The sequence below is a fragment of the Podarcis vaucheri genome (assembly GCF_965113315.1).
Source record: "Podarcis vaucheri genome assembly, chromosome: 7".
NCBI lineage: Eukaryota > Metazoa > Chordata > Lepidosauria > Squamata > Lacertidae > Podarcis > Podarcis vaucheri.
In genome coordinates, this window is record NC_138765.1 from 54,485,317 (window position 1) to 54,504,874 (window position 19,558).

At 46.1% G+C, this 19,558-nt stretch overlaps 1 protein-coding gene across 3 annotated transcripts in view; it reads left to right on the forward strand.

The window, feature by feature from the left end:
* The window catches only part of GSE1 (Gse1 coiled-coil protein), a 427,626-nt gene that overhangs the window by 38,598 nt on the left and 369,470 nt on the right, over positions 1-19,558 (forward strand). Inside the window, exon 1 of one of the 3 annotated variants that reach the window (XM_082232838.1) lies at positions 14,207-18,679. The exons of 1 other annotated variant lie outside the window; for it this stretch is intronic. In XM_082232838.1, the coding sequence (XP_082088964.1) occupies positions 16,340-18,679 (2,340 nt within the window). In that variant the 5' untranslated portion in view covers positions 14,207-16,339. Of the gene's footprint in view, positions 1-14,206; positions 18,680-19,558 lie in introns of those variants that run through there. One more of the 3 variants, XM_082232836.1, reaches the window with a different exon arrangement.

The following is a 19,558-nucleotide window of genomic DNA, read 5'->3' on the forward strand; positions in this document are numbered from 1 at the left end:
AGCAGGGATAGGAAAGAAACCATTTGCCTGTGAACCTGGAGGGCTGCTACCTGTCAGAGTAAACAGTATTGTCCAAGATAAGCCAATGGTCTGACTCAGTATAAGGCAGCTTCACATGTTCATCTTTTGCGTTTATAGAATCATGAGATTGCTTTAATAATTCCAAGATGTTTAAAATGCAGGCTCTTTCCATTGCCTTTCTAGGTCTGCATTTTAGCTTATTTCACATTTATCTCTTCTCCTCTGCTGCCTCAAGGGCAATAAATATTTTTAAAAGTGAAATTTGAGATCATTGCAACATGACCCTGGATATTGGTCCTTGAGAGGGTGGGGGGCAATACATTTTTATTAACACTGCAAAGCCTTTACAACTTAATATCTAATGATATACAGATGGGGTTTTCCTTTTGCTGGCTAGGTCAGTAAGCTGAAACAACAGGGACTCTAATGACTTGGTATCTGAAATCAAGGTAGAGACAAGTTTGAGCTATTCCTGGATTGGCTGGCAGACCACTGTTTATGCAGATGGGTTAGCCAATGGGGGAACAAAAGTCATATCTGCTCCATCTTGCAGATGTGGAGAAGGGGGGGGGCAGAGAGAGAGATGGGATGAGTTTGTTACCCTGGCACTTTGCTTTGTTAAATGGGAGCCTGCAGCGTTGCAAGGGAGAAACGCCTGAGCATAGCAATAACAAGCATTTTAAAAAAGGAAAAAGAACCCTCTCAACTGTTCTCTAACTTTCCTTTCCTGACCTTGAAGGATGTTGGAAGGTGTCATCTCATCAGCATTTCTGCAGTCGCTGGGAGATGGGGATAGGGTGTGTGTGTGTTGTGAGGGGGATGTGATTTTTCTTCCTTGGGGCACCCTGCCAAGAATAACAGCAGACTCCAGCAGGTCGGCACAGGAAGGGAACGGCTGGGAGCTGATTTGTAGCAGGAGCTTTGGAGAGCCAGAATGCATTTTTATGGAAGAGACCTTCAGAGATGCATAAACCTCCCCCTGATTTCTCCTCCATCCCCCTCTTCCCATTGGAAGTTTGCCAAATCCGTTCTAAAAAGAAGGGAGGACCTTTCAATAAGCTAGTCTTAGATGTTTGTGTTCATGTCACTGATGTGTGTGAAGAACAAAGCAATCTGATGAACTGACATATAATTTGGACAAAGCAGGAGACGGGAAAATTCCATGGGCTACTTTTTCTTCCATCCTGCTGGTTCCCAAAGACTTGCTGAAAATGCTGAGTACAAGCAACTGACTATGGGATGGAGTAGGGGAGCCCATCAAATCCCATGCCACTGTCCTGTCATCCAGTGTAGATGGGATGGAGAACTGTGACTTCTGAAAGCCATGCCATTTCTAAGGCTGTGTAAACACTAACCCATTTGTAGTGCAAAAAATGTAGTTTTTATCAGCCTGAAATAGTTCATGCTTGTCCTCGACATGCTATGTTCAGTCTACTTTTATTTTAGATTCTGCCTGTCCACAAGGTACTTGCTACACATCTGAAAACCCTCCCCTCTATTAGGTTGTCCATGCCTTTTCTTCCTTGTACATGGCCTAGGTGCACAAAGAAGGAAGTGGTGATTGCAGTCGTAGTATACACTTGGGACTTATCCACACTCATGGGTGTAGCTGGGGGGGGCAGGGGGCTGCCCCCCTAGATCAAGTAAAACAATAGAAAAACTTAACTAACTGAACAATCACATTGGTTCTGCCACCTCTGATTAAAGCCCTGTCCCCACCCCCAACAAAGTCCTGCCTCCCCCTAACAAAAATCCTGGATACGCCCATGTCCACACTTACCCTTTCATTTCCATGTTCTAGACACAGCTCCATGCTTTAAAGCTCCATGTCCGAGTGCTTCCTTCCCCACTTTCCCCAGAAGAACTCGTTCTTTAATACTGAATCAGAGTGACTGGCAATTTGGGTTTTCTGTGGATTGCTGTTTGCTCTGATTCAGTGGTAAAGACTGGGTTTTTGCAGGGAAAGGGAGTGCTCAGACACAGTGCTTTAAAGTGCGGGCCTGTGTTTAGAAACATAGCACAAAAGGAAGTCTGGATGAGCTCTTGATGGATGCAGCCCCCATTGTTGTGACAACCTATGTTTGTTTTCAAATGGAGACCCTGCAAAGTAATGCAGAATCTGCCATGAGCTTTTATTTTCAGAATGAAACCAGTTTCCCAAGAAATACTTTTTAGGGGCAACAAATATGCAATAGATCTAGATTATATGTGGATTAGGTAGAAATAAACAGTACACTAAAGTCTTCATTGATTCTAGGATGAATGGTTGTGTGTACACAGCCTAAGACTAGAGGACTTGCCTGGAACAGTGTGCACCTTTTCCTCCAGTGTATTATTCTTGAATTACATCTTTTTCAGGGAAATGTACTTCCTTCGCTCTGACTCTCACTGTACAATGAATGCATACCTGGTCTTGTTCTGAACAAGGGCATCCTGTATGTGTAAGCTTGGCTGTCTTTGAGGTCCCTTGACTTGAGCTTTACAAACAAAGACTTCCACCAATTCTTTTCAGGAGCACACTGAAAAACCTCTTAGACATGACCCTTGATCCCAGGCTTCAGGCATTCAGAGAACCTGCTAGGAATGGAATATTTTTTGGCCTTCTAATTTCCTCCCTTAAAATCACTAATTTCCGCCTGCTGTTGACAGTGTCATTGGATTGAGTCACTGCAAGCTGCACTTGCTATTTTATTCCTGAGAAGCCTTCCATGTAGTACTTATTTGGAAGTGCACAGACCTCTGTGCTTGGGCATGCAACTTTACACTCTTTGAACCATTTCTGCATAAGCAATGTAAGGACAGATAATAAACTTTGCAGAGTGTCTCTGTGCTGCTTTGAGAAGGCTCTAAAGGGTGGGGCCACTTTGTCATGTTATTTCCAACAGGGGATTAGACTAGGTGTCAAAAATTGTGTGTGTTAATAGCATGTGAAGTTTGGCATGCTTCAGGAAAACAGATTGCAGAATGGAGAGCTTTAAAGCATTTCTTCACAGCTTTGCCCCACATAAACTAATGGCTAACCAATTTCCTCCTGTATTGAGTAAAACGGAAAAGTTGCCTTTGAAAAAGCCACTAGTCTGGCTGTTTCTCCCTAGGAGGACTGTAGTAGTGACTCTGTCAAAATTTGTGTGCAGTTGCTGACCCTTCTCGCTCAGTTTTGATAGAGTCTTTGGAACAGAGCAAACTGTGTTCCTCTGTGGAGAATACCTGAGACCATGTTCATGATAAGCGGTTACTCTCACTGGTTTAAGGATGGTACAATAATTTTTGTTGCCCTTCAGTTAATCAGAATTGCTGTTGTTCCCCCCTTGTGCCTTATTGTATCCTCTTAGGAGCATAATGATAAACAGTGCATTAGATTATCAGAGACTGCCCAAGATACCATTTTCTCATTTTAATGTTTAATATCTTTACCTCTTCCCTTTGCAATGACATTTACACACTGGGCATCTGGTAAGAGACCAGAAGGCTTTCATTGCTCTTGCCTAGAATGCAGGGGATATGAGTCCAGCTGATGAGTTGCTAAGTAGATGGTTCATTTGTACCTCCTTTAAAAGTTCAGGGAGTGGGTTTTTCTCTCCAAGACATTTACACAGCTGAGGCTTGCAGCCCTTACATTTTGCCACTCCAGGCAGTTACCCAGTTTGCCTTGATTGCTGGGCTGGCCCTACACATGGTTAGACTTATGTGGAAATGAGGGCTCACTCCATCACTTTTCAGAATGCCTCTGTACACCACTCAAGGTCAGGCTACTTCTATTCAGATCAAGAAAGAATTCTTGATAGCTTAGTAAAACCTTCATTGTGGGACAAAAATACTCCTTGTGGGGAAAAGGATGAGCCTACATTTTTGCATAAAAAGTATCAGAACTGTGCAGCACAAGGTATATTAAGAACATAAGAAGAGCCTGCTGGATCAGGCCAATGGCCCATCATCCAGCACTCTGTTCTCACAGTGGCAAAGCAGAACCTCAGTGCAACTGCCCTCTCACCACTTGTGATTCCTGCAACTGGCATCCAGAAGCATACTGCCTCTGACAGTGGACGTAGAAAATAGCCATCATGTCTAGTGGCCATTCAAGGTAAATTGAATGATCCCTTTTTAAAAAAAGCAACCCTTGATTAATTACCGGTACTTAACACTGCCTGCCTATTTATCCATGTGATTGTAGCTTCTGTGTGAAGATTCTTGTACCAGGGATTGGCACTTGCTGCTTATGACTGTGTAGTGCACAAGCATGCTGACAAAGGCTTTCTGACAACAGTGTTCACATCCATGCCCTTGGAATTAAAAGCTGATTTGCCTTAACGGAACTGCTCATAGTTTTCTAAACTTCTTCGTTTTTCAATTACAGTTTGGGAGAATTTGGATAGTTTTTTGTTTTCGAAAGCATCGCAGTCATTCTTCTGCGTTGACAGAGCACTTTGGCATATGAACTTGGCACAGTGGAGATAAAAAGAGAATGCTTTAAAAACCTCACACCATACGGAGGCACTTGGCTGGCTTCAGCCTTTGCAGGCGGGATGCCACTCTCTGAGTCACAGCTGCATGCTGACCTTTGGACCGTTTTTTACAGGAGAGGGCAAACATCTCCCCCTTGTAGGCTTTTTATCTAGATGGGCTCATTTTGAGCCCTTCACCAGTACTTCCTCTGAGAGTATCTGCATTTGCTGGTGCTGTTAGCTCCTGGTGGCTCTGCAATTCAAGGTGTATGCTCTTGGAAGCATTTGAGGAAACAAGTGTTTTACATCTTTATACTTTCTGCTATTTCAACCTACTGAAAGAAAACCAGCTTTTTTAAAAATAATAATAGTAACAACAACAACAACAACAACAGCAACAGCAATAATAATGGAGACTGCAATCAGTGTTTCCAAAATAATTCATTCAATATTTTTCTGCTGCTTTTCAGGCTACAATTAGCCAGCAAGTAACAAATGGTTCACTTAGTTAGGATCAATGTGACAAAATCAGTTTTCTGCTCCACTGTCACCACATATCCAGTCTGCAGAAGTAGTTCTGGAAGGCTGATCCAGTTTGAAAAGAATGAAAACCACACAAAGAAAGCTTCTATGATAACTTGGGAGGCCAAAAAACTGAAAGGTGAAGTGACTCCAGTTCTTAGCCTCCCCCAAACTGCCCTTCCCTCAGGTAGATACTTTATTTTGATGTGTTGCCTTCCAGAGGAGATTTGTCCTCTAGATGATGAGAGGGTAGCATTTTTTGATGCAGTCGCCACAAAAGTGCTTTGCAGAGCAAAGAGACTGTGACAATCTGTGCTCAGCAACATCCCTCTCAGAGCCAGGATGCTGACAACAGTGCTCACGGCAGCATCCTGGCACCAGTGATGGCACAAGGGAGCACTGCAGTATCACGCCAGCTGTCTGGGATGCAACTGGACAGGTACTTTTTTTAGCATAATCAAAAAGGAGAGCATAGGAGGGGTTTTCAGAAAAGATACTCCAATGTTGAAGCTGTGGGTTCACCTTGCATGAGAGCACCACCATAACAAATGTAAATTAGTTTTGAACCAACGCTCAGTTGTTTTTTGAACGGGCAGTGTCTTCCCCAGCCTGTTCTTCCACACAAGGTTTTCCCCTGGAGATTTTTAAAAGGCAATTTAGCATCAAAACACATCATCCTTCTTGAATTCTAGTGTCCAGAGATGAACTCTTTAGTCCAGGTGAATTTTCATCTAGAATTACTGTTGAAATGCACTCAAAAACCTCGAATGGGGGTTGAATATCACTTGTATAGTCCCTTCTAAATCCTGAACTGAAAACTTTCAGTGGCCGTTCTGAAATCTGTCCATGCATTCATTTAATTTATGATATGAATACAATCATACTTACATGGCAGCATTTTATGTTCTAGCAAAGTTAACTGGTGGTGACTGAGCAGGGAAAAGATGGTGGATAGCTTGATGAAGATGTTAACCCATTATGCAAATCTGTTAGAGAGCTAGAAAAGGTTCAGAAAAGGGGGTGGGAGAATCAAGACAGACAAAAGAAAGTACTTCTTCATGCCTTGTATAAACTATGGACTTCATTCCCACAAGGTGAATGAGATGCCAAATTGGATGGCTTTAAAAGAGGATTAGACAAATTAATTGGGGATTAGGTTAACAATGGCTACTAGCCAAGATGGCTGTGTTCTACCTCCACAGTTGCAGTATATTCCTGAATGCCAGTTACTGGAAACCACAAGTGTGGAGAGTGCTGTTGTGCTCAGCTTCTGCTTGCAGATGTCCCAGGGCATCTATTTGGCCACTGTGAAAACTGTCCTGAACTAGATGGGACTTTGGCCTGCTCCAGCAGGGCTCTTCCTATGTTTTTATGTCAGCCTCTCAGTGCCAAAATCGTGTAAACAGACACGGCCAAGAATGACTGCTCATAATTCATCAAAACTGCAAAATTCATAATGTAGTGAAAGGATTTGTGAGTGAACACATGCAGAGCTTTAATTTGACATAAAGATTAGAAATAACTGAATTGATTGATCTGCAACTAGAAATTACTGAAATTTGAACTGGCAGCCGAGTTCCCCGTGAAACTTAATTGCTCATGCTCAGCAAAAACAATGGAATAAATTTATCCAGTGGGTTTTGTGCACACCCTGACCCATCTTTGCTGAGTGTTTCTGGTTAGCTTGTGTGAAGGGGGAGAAGAATGCTGCTGTTGACACAGTCTAAAATAACACTTTCAAGCCACAGCCTTTCTTTTTTGTGTAACACAAAAATGATACGAGCTGCTTTGGACAGAGTCTGACCATTGTTCTATCTAGTTGAGTACTGATTACTTTGTAAGCAACTCTCCAAGGTCCCAGAGAAAGGTCTTTCCTGGCCCTGCTAAGATCTTTTAACCAGAGACCCAGCCTTGGACCTTCCTCATTCATAGCATGTGCTCTACCACTGAGCTATGCACTGAGCTCTCCCAAATACTTGGGGTTCTGCCATTAGGAGATTAATGGTCCATCTAGCAGAGTCACTGTTATCCTGCCTGGCTGCAGTGCTCCATGATCTCAAGCAGACACGTTTCCCACCCCTGCAATCCAAGAGGCTATATGTCAGCTTGGAAACAGACTGCTCTTTGGGAGATGTACCTAGCAAGCTTGCCTACAGCTTTGCTTGTGATAAAATTAGACTCTGACTGTGTCCAGGGGAATGTGTATTCTCGCTGCTGTGGACATAAAAAATAGGAAACCATTTGAAGGAGGAGCAAAGCAACCACCTTTGATTTGCAGACCAAACCACCTGTGCTTGTTTTTGTTTATTAACAGCATGTCCTTTTCTGGCAAGCTGACAGGCCAGCAAATGGCAGCACCTGTTTGCCGCTATTTTTCACCTCCATCAGATCTCAGCTTTCTTCCCTTATAAATATTAAGGGGCAACCTCGGCATGACTTTTTGGACTAACGAAAGATGTCCTTTCTGTGCCTCTCATCCTTACTTCTGGACACAGCCATTCTGGCTGAACTCCCTGTGAACATGATATGTGGGCTTTGTGTATCAGATTCCTGGGAGTTACCTCTCTCTCTCTCTCTCTCTCTCTCTCTCCCCCTCTCCCCCCACCCCGTCAACTCTCTCCCTTGTTCAGTTTGTGCACAACCCAGATTTTGTCTTGCTGGGGTTGCATTCTCATGAATAAGGACCAATGGTAACTCTTATGCAGAAAACAATGAAGGTTCAATTTATATAGACACTGTTTCTTAAATAAGCAGAGGTATTCTATATCTCTGCAGGGGAGATCCCCAGGTCCCTTTTGCTGTTGCTCTCTGGCATGCCATGCATAGTTTCCAGTTAGCTGATTAATTGAAAACTTACAGCTAATTTTGGCCAGTATTTAGGATATATCACTTCAGGGTTTGTTTAAAATATAAGTTATATTATAACCATAGACTGTAATAGGGTTTTTTAAAAAAAACTTATACAGTAACTTTAAATATTGGACTTCCAACTGTGTTTCTGAGCCAGGTTAGATGGCCTCCTTAATAATAAAAAATAGTGACAAATTGAATTAAAGATGCCTTGGAGCACCCTGGTGGTCAGTCTGTGGCATTGCCTCTCAATTTCTAGTTGCTTTTATTCTTAAAGGCAAGGACAGAAACAGAAGAGCAGTGGAGCCCTGCCTGGGACTTGACAGAAGTGAAAGGCATTTAGCTAATGAAATTACCCAAGTGAATTAACGGAGCAAAGGAGTGCTCTGCAGTACTTGGCTGAAACGGGCACAACATTCAACTGACTTCCAGTCTTGGGACAGTCATGGGAAAACAAACCTGACATTCAGAGACTGTGCAGTTAATCACCAGCTCCGTCCCCTGACCCCACTTTCCAAAGCCTTATCTTTCCAAGCAAAGCTGCAGCATTTGAAAACCAGCCAAACTGTGTATGTGTCTGTGGTGTTTTTTTAAATAACAAAAATCTTGCTCCCCATCCCTACTGAAATAATGGGGCTGGAGACTGGTTTTTGCTTGTTTGTTTCATTTATTGAATTAATGAATTTGTATCCCAGCTTTCCAATTACTTGTATTAGGTGGCTTACATCAAAAGTGTAGCATCCATAAAAACCATCAGAACAACAATAAAATCAACAACAGTGAGGCCAAAGCAATAAAAAGCATTAAAACCAATTAGAAAATCTCAGTACGGGAAGGCAGAAGGAAGTAACCAGGTTTTAAAGTTGAACAGCTGAGGTGCCAGGTGCATCTCTATAAGGAGGGTGTTTTGCAGATGCAGCACTGCAAATAATAATAAAAAGACCCTGTGTCCAGTTGCCACCTGTCTAATTTTCAAATAGCCATGTTTCTATAGAAGAAGGTGATTCTTTAGGCTACCCTGACCCCAGACCATTTAGAGCTCCATTGGAAAATACCAGGAATCAGTGTAGTTCCTTGGCTAGAGATACATGCTCAGAAATACTTATACTCCAAGTATCTCTATAATATGGGCATTTTGAGCCAGGGTTCAATAAAGTTTATTTGGTCCTAGAACCGTTTTTTTAGTTCCAAGGTGAAGTAATGTGACATGTGTATTAATAAAAATAGAGACAAAGGGCATCAGAGAGAATACAAAATGCTTTTCATTTTTCACAAGAAATTACACTCATCCCTTGTATATCTGGCATTGGGGCCTTCAGATCAGAGAACTCGATATTGAGGTCATCCTAAATCCTGTCATGATCTGCTTATAACAACTAGGCCTTACTTAAAGGGACAAAAACTATATAAGCTGCCCTTAGATCCTCTTGCAAACCTTCCATTGCTTTTGGTTACCTTTGGATACCTTCAGAACAGATGTGGGGAACCTGCAGCCATTCAGATGTTGTTGGACTACAACTCCTATATTCCCTGAGCATTGTCCATGCTGTCTGATCCAACAACATCTGGAGAGCCATGGGTTTCCCATCCCTGCTGTAAATTAAAATCTGACACCCCCCCAATGTAACAGTGTTTTTTTAAAGACCTCTTCCTTCCCTTTGCCAATCTCTGTTTTCAGCTAAACATTTGTTCCCGTGCCCTTCTCTGTTCCCAACCCACCCTTGAATACCAGGGCCACCTGCGAAGAAAGCTGAAATTTATCCCAGGAGGAGCAGTAGACTCTCTTCTCCTGAGTGTTTTCTGAGCTGATGTCATACAATCTGTTTGATTTTGCAGCCAGTTGTTATGGGGAACATCACGCTTTCAGCACCATGAGCGATGACATTTTCCCCATGTGCAAAATGCAATGCAGCTGTTGTTAGAGGAGCAAAGGCTGCATCAGGGAGGCCAACTAGTTAAGACATGGGCGGATGCTGTCTGTGTAGGAAAGTAGTCAGTCAATCACCCATTTGGAGTTTACTGCAACTGAGGACTCCTCTGGCCCAGTTGTTCTTGCACTCTACTAATGAATGACAGGCTATTCCAGGGGTCTCCTGGGGATCTTTTGCTTTGCCCTTGTGCTTCTCATCTTCAGTTGCCTTGGCCATGTACCTCTTCCATGGAGTACTGGTGAGGAGCCACAGGCACACAATTTGCATTCTGAAAGTTTAGTCCTAACTATTCAGTTGTTGTTTTTAAGGAACACAGGTAGCAAGGGTGGGAAAGGGCTCATCCAGACTTTGTTTTGCACTGAGCTTTCCAGGCACAGGTCCATGTTTTAAAGCTCTCTGTCCAAGCTGCTTTTTATTTGTCCCTGTGCTTTCTCTGGGGAAGCCCATGTTTTACCACTGAATTGGAGCAAATGGCAATCCATGGAAAACCTGCTTGCTGTTTCCTCCAATTCAGTGGTAAAATACAGGTTTTCCTGAAGACAAAAAAACAAACAAAAACAAAACATGTGCTTGGACATGGAGCTTTAAAGCCCAGACCTGTGTCTAGAAACGTGGCACAAAAGGAAGCCTGGATGAACCCAAAGACTTACCTGAGACCTGGAGAGCAGCTGTCACTCAGTGACAGTGCACAATGTTTGGTGCGGCTGACCATATTAGTATAAGATGAAATTGTATGTCTTGGTAGTAATGGAGTTCATGGGGTTCCATGGCAATCTATGGGAGCATTGTTCATTTTTCTTTTGATTCATTTCTCTGAAACTAAGCTCAAAAGTGAATGCCACAAGCAAAAATCTCTGTTCTATTTTCTGAGGCTCTAATTGTTTGTTTGTTTGTTTTTACTAAGGGAAGTTTACTGGGGCAAAGTTAGTTTGAAACCACCATCTGCCAGAGGCAGACTTCTCCATAGAATCACTGTGGGCAGTAGGGGTTGGTGCCCCCTAGACTGGTTGTAAGTAAAAAGGCATGCAGGGCAGGGCAGGTGGGGGCTATTTGAGGGCAGGCTGAGATGAGTGGGGGCAGTGCTCCATTTTCCCTAAAGGGCCAGCCTCCACTGATTGGGTGGCAATACTAGGCACAAAGTCTAACTTACAATTGGTAGTGTACTGTTCCCCCCAATGTCCAAAATTCCCATGGTAATGGGAAGACATCCAAAGGAATAAATGCTATAGCAATAGGTGACATCAGCAACTGTCACATGGACTGGGTAAATGCATGTTCTAGTCATGAGAGGTAAAATATGTAGATACAGTAGTTTAAATGACGATGTCCTAGAACAGTTGATCATTAAACTGGCCAGAGGGGAGGCAACCCTGGACTTAAATGGTGCCCAGGACCTGGTGTGTGATGTGTTGCTGTCCAGTTCAACATATATGTACTGTAAGTGGACAGTTGTATTCACTACAGATTGCAGAGCAGATTCCTGTACCTGAACTAATTTTCTCAGGAAGGGAGTCTGTGGAACTGAAGCAAGCAGCAGTAACAAGTGACAAATTTCTAGGCCTTATTGACAAATTTAAAATGAACAAATCACCAGGTCCAGATAGTATCTATCCAGTATGTTCTTAATTAGCTGAAATTTGGAACTGATGATATTCTAAGAAGAATATGTAGCTTGTCTGTAAGGTCAGTCTCCATACCTGAAGGTTTCCCATAGGCGTATGGTTGGGCATTGTGAGAACAGGGTGCTGGACCAGATGGACAGCCTTTCTTAAAGTTTAGGACTTCCAGCTCTAGGCTTTATTTGAAGTGATTTTAGTCTAACCTTTCAAATTTCACAATTAGCTGTAGACTTAACGATTCAGGACAGTTTTGTACCACCTGTGGCTAATTGTCATTTTCTCCCAGATGATTAGTGGATATGTTGGACCCTGGGTCCTCAAATAGCCAGATTTGTCTTCTTTTGGTGAAGGTCTGGCACAGTAGGCACAGAAGGCCATAGCTTCTCTTTCACTATCTCCCATTTTAGGTGGTTGTTTTGATCCTGTTCTTCCTCTAAAAACTTCATGGAGGTGTACAGGGTCCCCCGTCCCACATTTTAGCCTCAGAAGTGCCTTTTCAGGATGATTATGGCTACATGCACATTAATGCATTTGTAGCACAAAATTTTTGAATTTCTCAAAATGGAATTGTTCATGCTTTTACTCAAGGCTATCATGGCTACCAACCACAATGGCTGTGTTCTACCTCCATGGTCAGAATACCAATTGCAGGAAACTACAGGAGGGGAGAGTGCTGTTGTGCTTATCTCCGGCTTGCAGGCTTCCCATGGGCATCTGGTTAGTCATTGTGAGAAAACTGGACTAGATGGGCCACTGGCCTGATCCAGTGCGGCTATTCTAAAGTTCAAAATGCTGCTTTTCAATCTTCTGTGTATTGTTTCTAGATCCTGCAATCCACAAAAGTGACTGTGGTTGAATTGTGTGTATCTGAAAACCCTCCCCTTGATTAGGTTATCCAAGCCTTATCCGCCCTATGCATGTTCCATGTGAATAAAGAAGGAAATGGTGACTGTGATCTTGGTATATGTCCACCCACAACATCATTGGTCCCATCCTTTGCTGGGACAACCTACTTGTTTTCAAATAGACACACTGTAGAATCCATCTGCCTTGAGCTTTTATTTTTGGATTGAAATCAGCTTCTCAATAAGTGCTTTTCAGGGTGGGATTATGCAACAGGTCTATATTGTGTGTGAACTGCATAAAAAAGGTGCTCAGGAACCATTGATTCTAGAATAAAAAGTCATGAGTATGCAGCCCAAGAGTTACTGACATATGGTTGCCCCATGAGCTGTGAAGCAGTCGTTTGAATTTTGTTCTGACACTCTTATCCATTATATCACCCTGTATCTCTTTCTTGATACAGAGAGCCAGTGTGGTGTAGTGGTTAAGAGCGGTAGTCTCGTAATCTGGGGAACCGGATTCGCGTCTCTGCTCCTCCACATGCAGCTGCTGGGTGACCTTGGGCCAGTCACACTTCTTTGAAGTCTATCAGCCCCACTCACCTCACAGAGTGTTTGTTGTGGGGGAGGAAGGGAAAGGAGAATGTTAGCCGCTTTGAGGCTCCTGAAGGGGAGTGAAAGGCGGGATATAAAATCCAAACTCTTTTTCTTCTTCTTGAGCATTGGTACAAGTAGTGCAAAGAGCATTCTGGTGTGTAGGGTGACCATGTTTTGTATTTTACAGAGGATAGTTCCCTATTTCATGGGTTGTCAGAATACAGCCCTCTATTTGAAAGACTGTCAAGTTCAAGTCTGATTTAAAAATGAAGAACCCTATGAAGGGAGAACAGGTGGGCCCTGAATTTGCCTATCAACCCTGGACAGAAGGCACACAGGTCACCTGGCCCCAGTCCTCCCTACAATGATGAGACTTACTGTATTCCTATTTAAATGGTAGTCATCGTTTCTAAATTTGCAGCTATACTTATAAATTAGGACATGCAAATTTTATGCAAATCTCTTTTTTTAATGATGCAACTCCTCCTTTTAGGGCTCATCCACATTTTGCTTGTCCCATGCCTAAAAAGCATGGGTCCAAGTGGTTTTCTGTTTGCCCTGCTGCTTTCCCTAGGAAAACCCCTTCTTTACCGCTGAATCAGAGCAGACATCAATCCACAGAAAACTCAATTGACATTTCCTCCAATTTAATGGTAAAGAGTGAGTTTTCTGAGAAGTAAGTGATGGGGCAAGCAGAAATGTGGACAAGCCACAAGGCAATGCATAAGAGGCCACCTTACTGGTGCCAAAATGAGTCTTTGCTAAGGCAGAAGAGAGCTAGTTGTGAAGGAAATGTGATCAGTTTAAAAAGATGTGAAAGTAAAAGTTGGTTAAAGTTTTCCAAAGTGTAAACACAGGAGAGTAAAACTGTTTTGCTGGGTCAGGCCATGGCCCATCTAGTTCTGCATTCTGTGTCTAATAGCAACCAGCCAGTTGCCCTTCAAAGCTCACATGGAAGGTATAAGGGTAAGAACCTGCCCCTAGAGTTGGTAATAGTTATATAAAAAAGGTAAAGGACCCCTGACAGTTAAGTCCAGTTGCAGACGACTCACTCTGGGGTTGCGGTGCTCATCTCGCTTTACAGGCCGAGGGAGCCGGCGTTTGTCCGCAGACAGTTTTTCCAGGTCGTGTGGCCAGCATGACTACCTTGGTATATAGAGGCAGTAGCCACTGATAAACCATGTCCTTCATGAAACTATTTCTTTTAAAACCCTAAAGCAATTGCCCATGGCCCCAATATACTTTGTTATAACCTTTTCCTTTCAGTCTACACAGCTCTAGAATGATGGCAAAACTAGCAACTTTTTGACATCTTGGAAAGTTATAGTGCAGATGGCTCTGGAATGAAATTACTCCTGTTCTGAGCAGGAAAGAATTGTGCTTAGTGGCTTTTTAAAAAAATGACACCCTCTATATTCTTTTATTTGGCACAGGAAGAACTACTCCAGAGACAAATGCTGCTGGGGTGCTTCCACATCAGCCTTTTTTTTCTGGAGCTGATCTCAGCCATTCATTCAGTTTTTACAGAGAATCCAGATGGCATGGTTTCCCGATATAAGCTACTCAATAGGTTGCTTGTCCTATTGTAAGACATGGTTTGCAGCAATTTCCCTGACTTTAAGTGCAATTGCCATGCCACCCTTTGACGTAGTGACTTTGACAAAGTGCTGTTGACTCATCTAGTGTGGAAGTGAGGTCAATGACCATGACACAGTTTGTGATGGCATTGCTGAAACCTGGATCTCTGCTTTCTTTGCTTTACAACTGGGATGGGAAGCCTTATTTTTTTAAACCCAAGGGCTGAATTGCATCCTGGGCAAGCTTCTGGGGGCCACATGCTGGGGTGGGTGCGGCCAGAGGCAAAAGCAAGTACAGCAGTGCATATGACTCTTACTTTGTATAGCAGACTGCATTCCAGCCATGCCAAAGTCAGAGGTTTCTACAGTCACACACCCTTCTCTGTGTTTCAGGAAGGCAAGGAAGAGGCATGATCACAGTTTGAGGACATATTTCAGAGCACTAAATGAGGGCATTGGAGCAGGGCTGGTGATGGGTGTGGCCTAGGGAGAGGGGTTGTGACCTGTCAAGAGTCTCAAGAGCCATTTAGAGAGACTGGCTGTTCTGCATCTTGCCTGTAGTTTCCCTTTGCACCACCACTATTTCTTGTTGATGCCCATCAAGCCCTTTCCAACAGGCCAGAGTTTTGTGGATCAGCTGAGAGAGGCAGGGAATTAAATTTGGTTCCCAAACATCTGATTGGGGGTGGTGGCAGGATTTTTGTCTGTGTTGGCTGGATGTTCCTCCATTGCATTTCATTTTAAAACAGAATAATGAATATGTAGAAATAAAAACAAGCCCTTAATTTGCAAATGCTCTAACAGTTGGGCAGAGCTCTCCAGGTGGGACTACAGCTCCCATCATTCCTGCTCACTGGCCATGCCAGCTGGAGGTGATAGGAGTTGTAGTCCAAATGCATCTGGAGGACACCTTCTTTGTTCAGCAATGTTTCTCCAATGTTACAGCATTATTCGGGGGGCTATAAAACCAGAACATTTGTGGTATAAAAAGTTTGGGGAATTCAGCAGGAAGTGATGCACTGATTGGATATGAAGCTGTGCCACCACCCCAAAAATTTTGCAGGCTGAAATGTTATTAAAAGTGGGATGATAGCATTATGAGCACAAATATTATTAATGTGTAATAGAAAGAACTTAATAGTTAACTAGTCTTTGCTTCCGTTTGACAGATGAGAAAAGCAGAGGCTGAAGCAGCTGTACAGTCCAACAAACCACTCCAAGTCTTTAGTAAGAACTGGAACTTGAATGTTGCAGGTCCAAATGCAAACAAGAATCTTTCTACAGCCGCACGAACCTCTTTATATTCTTTCGGCTTCAGAAAGGTCTTGTGACTCTGGGCAGGCGACGGCCGCGAAGTTCCTCCGAAGCGGGGCTTTCCTTGTGTGATCGTTGGCCGCGAGCCTGAGCAAGGAGGGAGAAGAAGCCCTCCCTCCCTCCTCCCCCCAATGCAGATTTTGGCGCGCGGGGTGGGGGAGAGACAGGCGAGGGGGCTGGTTTATTGTGGAAGCCGCCGCTGCTGGTGGCGCGGAGGAGACCCACCTCCAGGGAGGGAGGGAGATGGCGCTGCCGAGTTCGCAGCCAAACTTTGCACAAGAGGCGGCTGCTGCTCCTCCACACGGCCGAAGTTAGCTCTGGAGCGGGACGCGGCTGGCAACCGTCTCCAGCCTTTGCCCGCAGGAGCGCCCCACGCCAAAAAAACAACCCCCCTCCGCCAGCAGCAGCCCGGATCCCAGTCCCTTCCCACCCATTCCTAAAGTGGCGGCGGCGGCGGCAGCAGCAAGTCTGCAGATGGGAACCAACTAATCGCAGCCAACTCCGGCAGCCCGTCTCCCTCCCAGAGCGTGTCCGGCCACCCGGCGCCTGCAGGATGAGCGATCAGCCCTGGGGAGCCTCCCGCAGCCGCCGCTCCCGCCCGGGCGGGGACTACCCGAGGGCAAAATGAGCGATTATCCGGAGAAGGAGGCGCCGATCTCGCGCAAGCAGCGCTTGATGGCCGCGATCGCGTCCGGGGACGAGCGTGCAGGAGCAGCGGCGAGTGGCAGCTGCTGTCGTGCCGAGTCCCCGGCGGCGTTGGCGGCGGCTGCCTCCGCCTCCTCCGACGCGGCGCTCTGCTGCTTCATCTGCGGCGGCGGGATCAGCCGGGGCAAGGAGCTGAAGCTGCAAGTGAAGTACCCCCGCGACAACCAGCCTTTTTTCCCTTTCCTGCAGCACCAGGAGCCGGCGCCCGGGGCGCAGGAGGTGACTCCGGAGGGCTGCGCTGTGGTGTGCGCCGTCTGCCGCTGCTTTCTGGCGGAGCAGTGGGACTCCTTCGAGAGGACGCGCACGCCGGTGGAAAAGCGCATGTATTGGCTGAAGCGGCCCTACCAGTGCGACGGGCCGGCGGGGGGGCCCGGCGGGTTGCGCAGGGGCCCCCAAGAGTGGAACCTCTCCTACGTGCTGGGCGCCGACGACGAGCGGCGTCCTAGTAGCAGCAGCGGCCGGAGCCAGCCTGCAGACGACGACGAGGAAGAAGGTTGCGGCGCCGGCGGCGAAGACTCTGAGCTTTCCTCTCTCTCTGACGCCGGTAACCTCTCGGAGCCTGACCTGCGTTCCCCCAGCCGGAACAGCGGCGCCAAAGGCAGTCCGGGTTACTGGCGCGTCAAAGAGCGCGCGGTGCCAAGCGCGCACATGGGGAGCCGCGCCAGTTACCGCGAGTGGAACCAGCCGCCGCCGCCACCCCCAGAGGAGGCGGCGATGGCGGCGGCCCCCTTGCGCCCGGGGAACGGGCTGCCACCGGCAGAGAAGCCTCGGAGGAAGAGGCAGCGGCGGGCAAGACTCTGGGGAGCCGAGGCGCCGATTTGGAGAGCTGCTCATGGCGCGCCAGGGGGCAGCGGCGGGAGCGCACCGGGGGCCTTCAATACAGCAGGAAGAGGCGACGGGTTGCTGGGCAAGCGACCCCCGGGGGAAAGTGGCCGAGAGCTTTCCAGTTACTGCTCCTCCGAGGAGAGCGAGATCAATATCACCAGCGACGAGGAGCAAAAAGAGAACGGCAGCGCCCTCCTAGCGCCCAGACCTCTCTGGGGGGCAGAGCCGCCATCGGTAGGAGAAGTCGTTTGCTACGTTTGCGGCTCCCTCTTGACGTCTACTTCCCAGCACAGGATTCACGTGCAAAAGCAGGAGAAAGCCTCTAAGGCGCCTTTCTTCCCCTTCCTGTGGTTGCACAGCCCTCCTCCGGGGGCTTTACCCATCAGCACCACTGGTAGCACCTTAGTGTGTTCTTGCTGCTTCGCTTCCCTCATGCAGCAGTGGCAAAGCTTTGAGTTGGCCAACGTGCCTGTCCTGCAGCGGCTCTATGTAGTACCTCTGAACGCTGTAGCCCCCAAGGCTAAGAGGGAGACTCTTCCAAGAGAGGAGGTACTGCCTGGACCCCTGCAGCTTCTCCAGGAAGCATGTTACCTCTGTGGGGAGGATTGCACCAAGGATGGCCGGTCAGTCTCTGCCAAGATCACCAACGGCAATGCCAAAACAACCATGCACTTCCCCTTCCTCAGCCTCCTTCCTTGCCCTCCCAATGCCAAAGGTCTCAACAAGCACTGGGAGGTCCATAGCTGTCGGAAATGTTATGGTGTCCTGCAGGACCTATGGGCCATGTACCGGGCTTGCCACAATGAGGAGTTCATCACTTCGGTGCAGAGCTTCCTGGGCAGGTATCACCAGGTCTTTTCAGCTGGGGAGTCCAACAGCATTGCCCGGCATCCTGGTTTGGCCAAAGTGGGCTTGGTGTCCATTTGCTACATCTGTGGAGCTGAACTGGGAGCAGGGAAGGAGTTTCACATCAGTGTCAACCCTCCAGGCCGCTTTGGCGAGAAGGAGCCATTCTTCCCATTCCTCACAGTTTACCCACCAGCTCCTCGGGCTAGGCCTGTCGATTCAACTGGAATAGTGGCTACATGTGTGCTCTGTTACCATGATCTCTTGGGACAGTGGATGCAGCACGAAAGCAACCATTCCCCCCATCCAAGCAGTGCCTGGTCCAGGCAGTACAAAGTGGAGACTTTTGTCTGCTTCTTCTGCAGGCAAGAGAAGAAACGATGCCTTGGATTAAAAGCGGTTCAAGTTGCCAGGCTGCCAGTGTTCCTGTGCTCTTTACGGGTGCCTAGCAGCTTGCTGGTGGATGACGGTAAGCAGCTGACCATCGGAGCATGCGCTGAGTGTTCCGTACTGGTGCTGGCTGGCAAAAACACAGTGTCCAGAGATCTCTTTGCTGCACCTGCAATGGCACCAGCTTCTCTCCAAAAGGTAAGCTGCTTGGTTGACCTTCCAGTGGAACTGGAATTATCTGCTGTTGCTCTTCTGCAAGCTTTGGCTGGAGACAGGTGCCAAACTGTTGCTTTCTAGCAAACCAGCCACTCCAGAGTCATTGACCTCATGACTCTAAAAAACCCCACCATGGATCTCTGTCAAGGTGCGTGGGATAACTGTAAGCATGTATCTCCTTTTTTTAAGCAAGCACTGGCTGCTGAAAGGCTTTCTCTTAGGTGACTCACTCAAGACCAGAAGCTAACAAGAATTCTAATGCTGGTGCCATTCTACTCCTGCTACAAAATCCTATTAGGGATTAGCTTCAACATTAGCTTTTTAGAGCCGTAAGAGAACTCCACAGTTTCCCAACTATGATGCAAAGTGCTTTTTTCCTGAGGTGTTTTTCTGTTAATGGGCATATCAGGTGGTTCCCCCCCCCCCCCGCTAATTCATGTATCTTCAGAATACAGGTACAACGGCTGGAAAGAATCCCAGAAGCAGAGCCATGGTAGGCTGTGGCAGCGCAATGCAGAGTTCCATGTCACAATAAACTAATTAGTAGTGCACAGGACTTTCTGGAGGGCACTCCCATGCCCACTTATGGTTTAGGTGCCTTAAAAGAGTGAATCTACAGAAGTTAGTAGTCCACCAAATGTGGGCTAAAAGCCGTCCCCTCTCCTCCATGGCTGTTTTGCTCAGCATTTAAATGTTCTTGTCCAATTTGTCACTTACGCTAGGAATTTGTGGCTTAACAAGAAAACATTTGTAAATCATACTTGCTTAATAGCCTGAAGGCAGGTCCTGAGGTGGCTGAGTGGCTGTTAGAAAGCTGATTATAGTGCTTTTAGTGCTTTTTATTTTATATACTAGCTATTT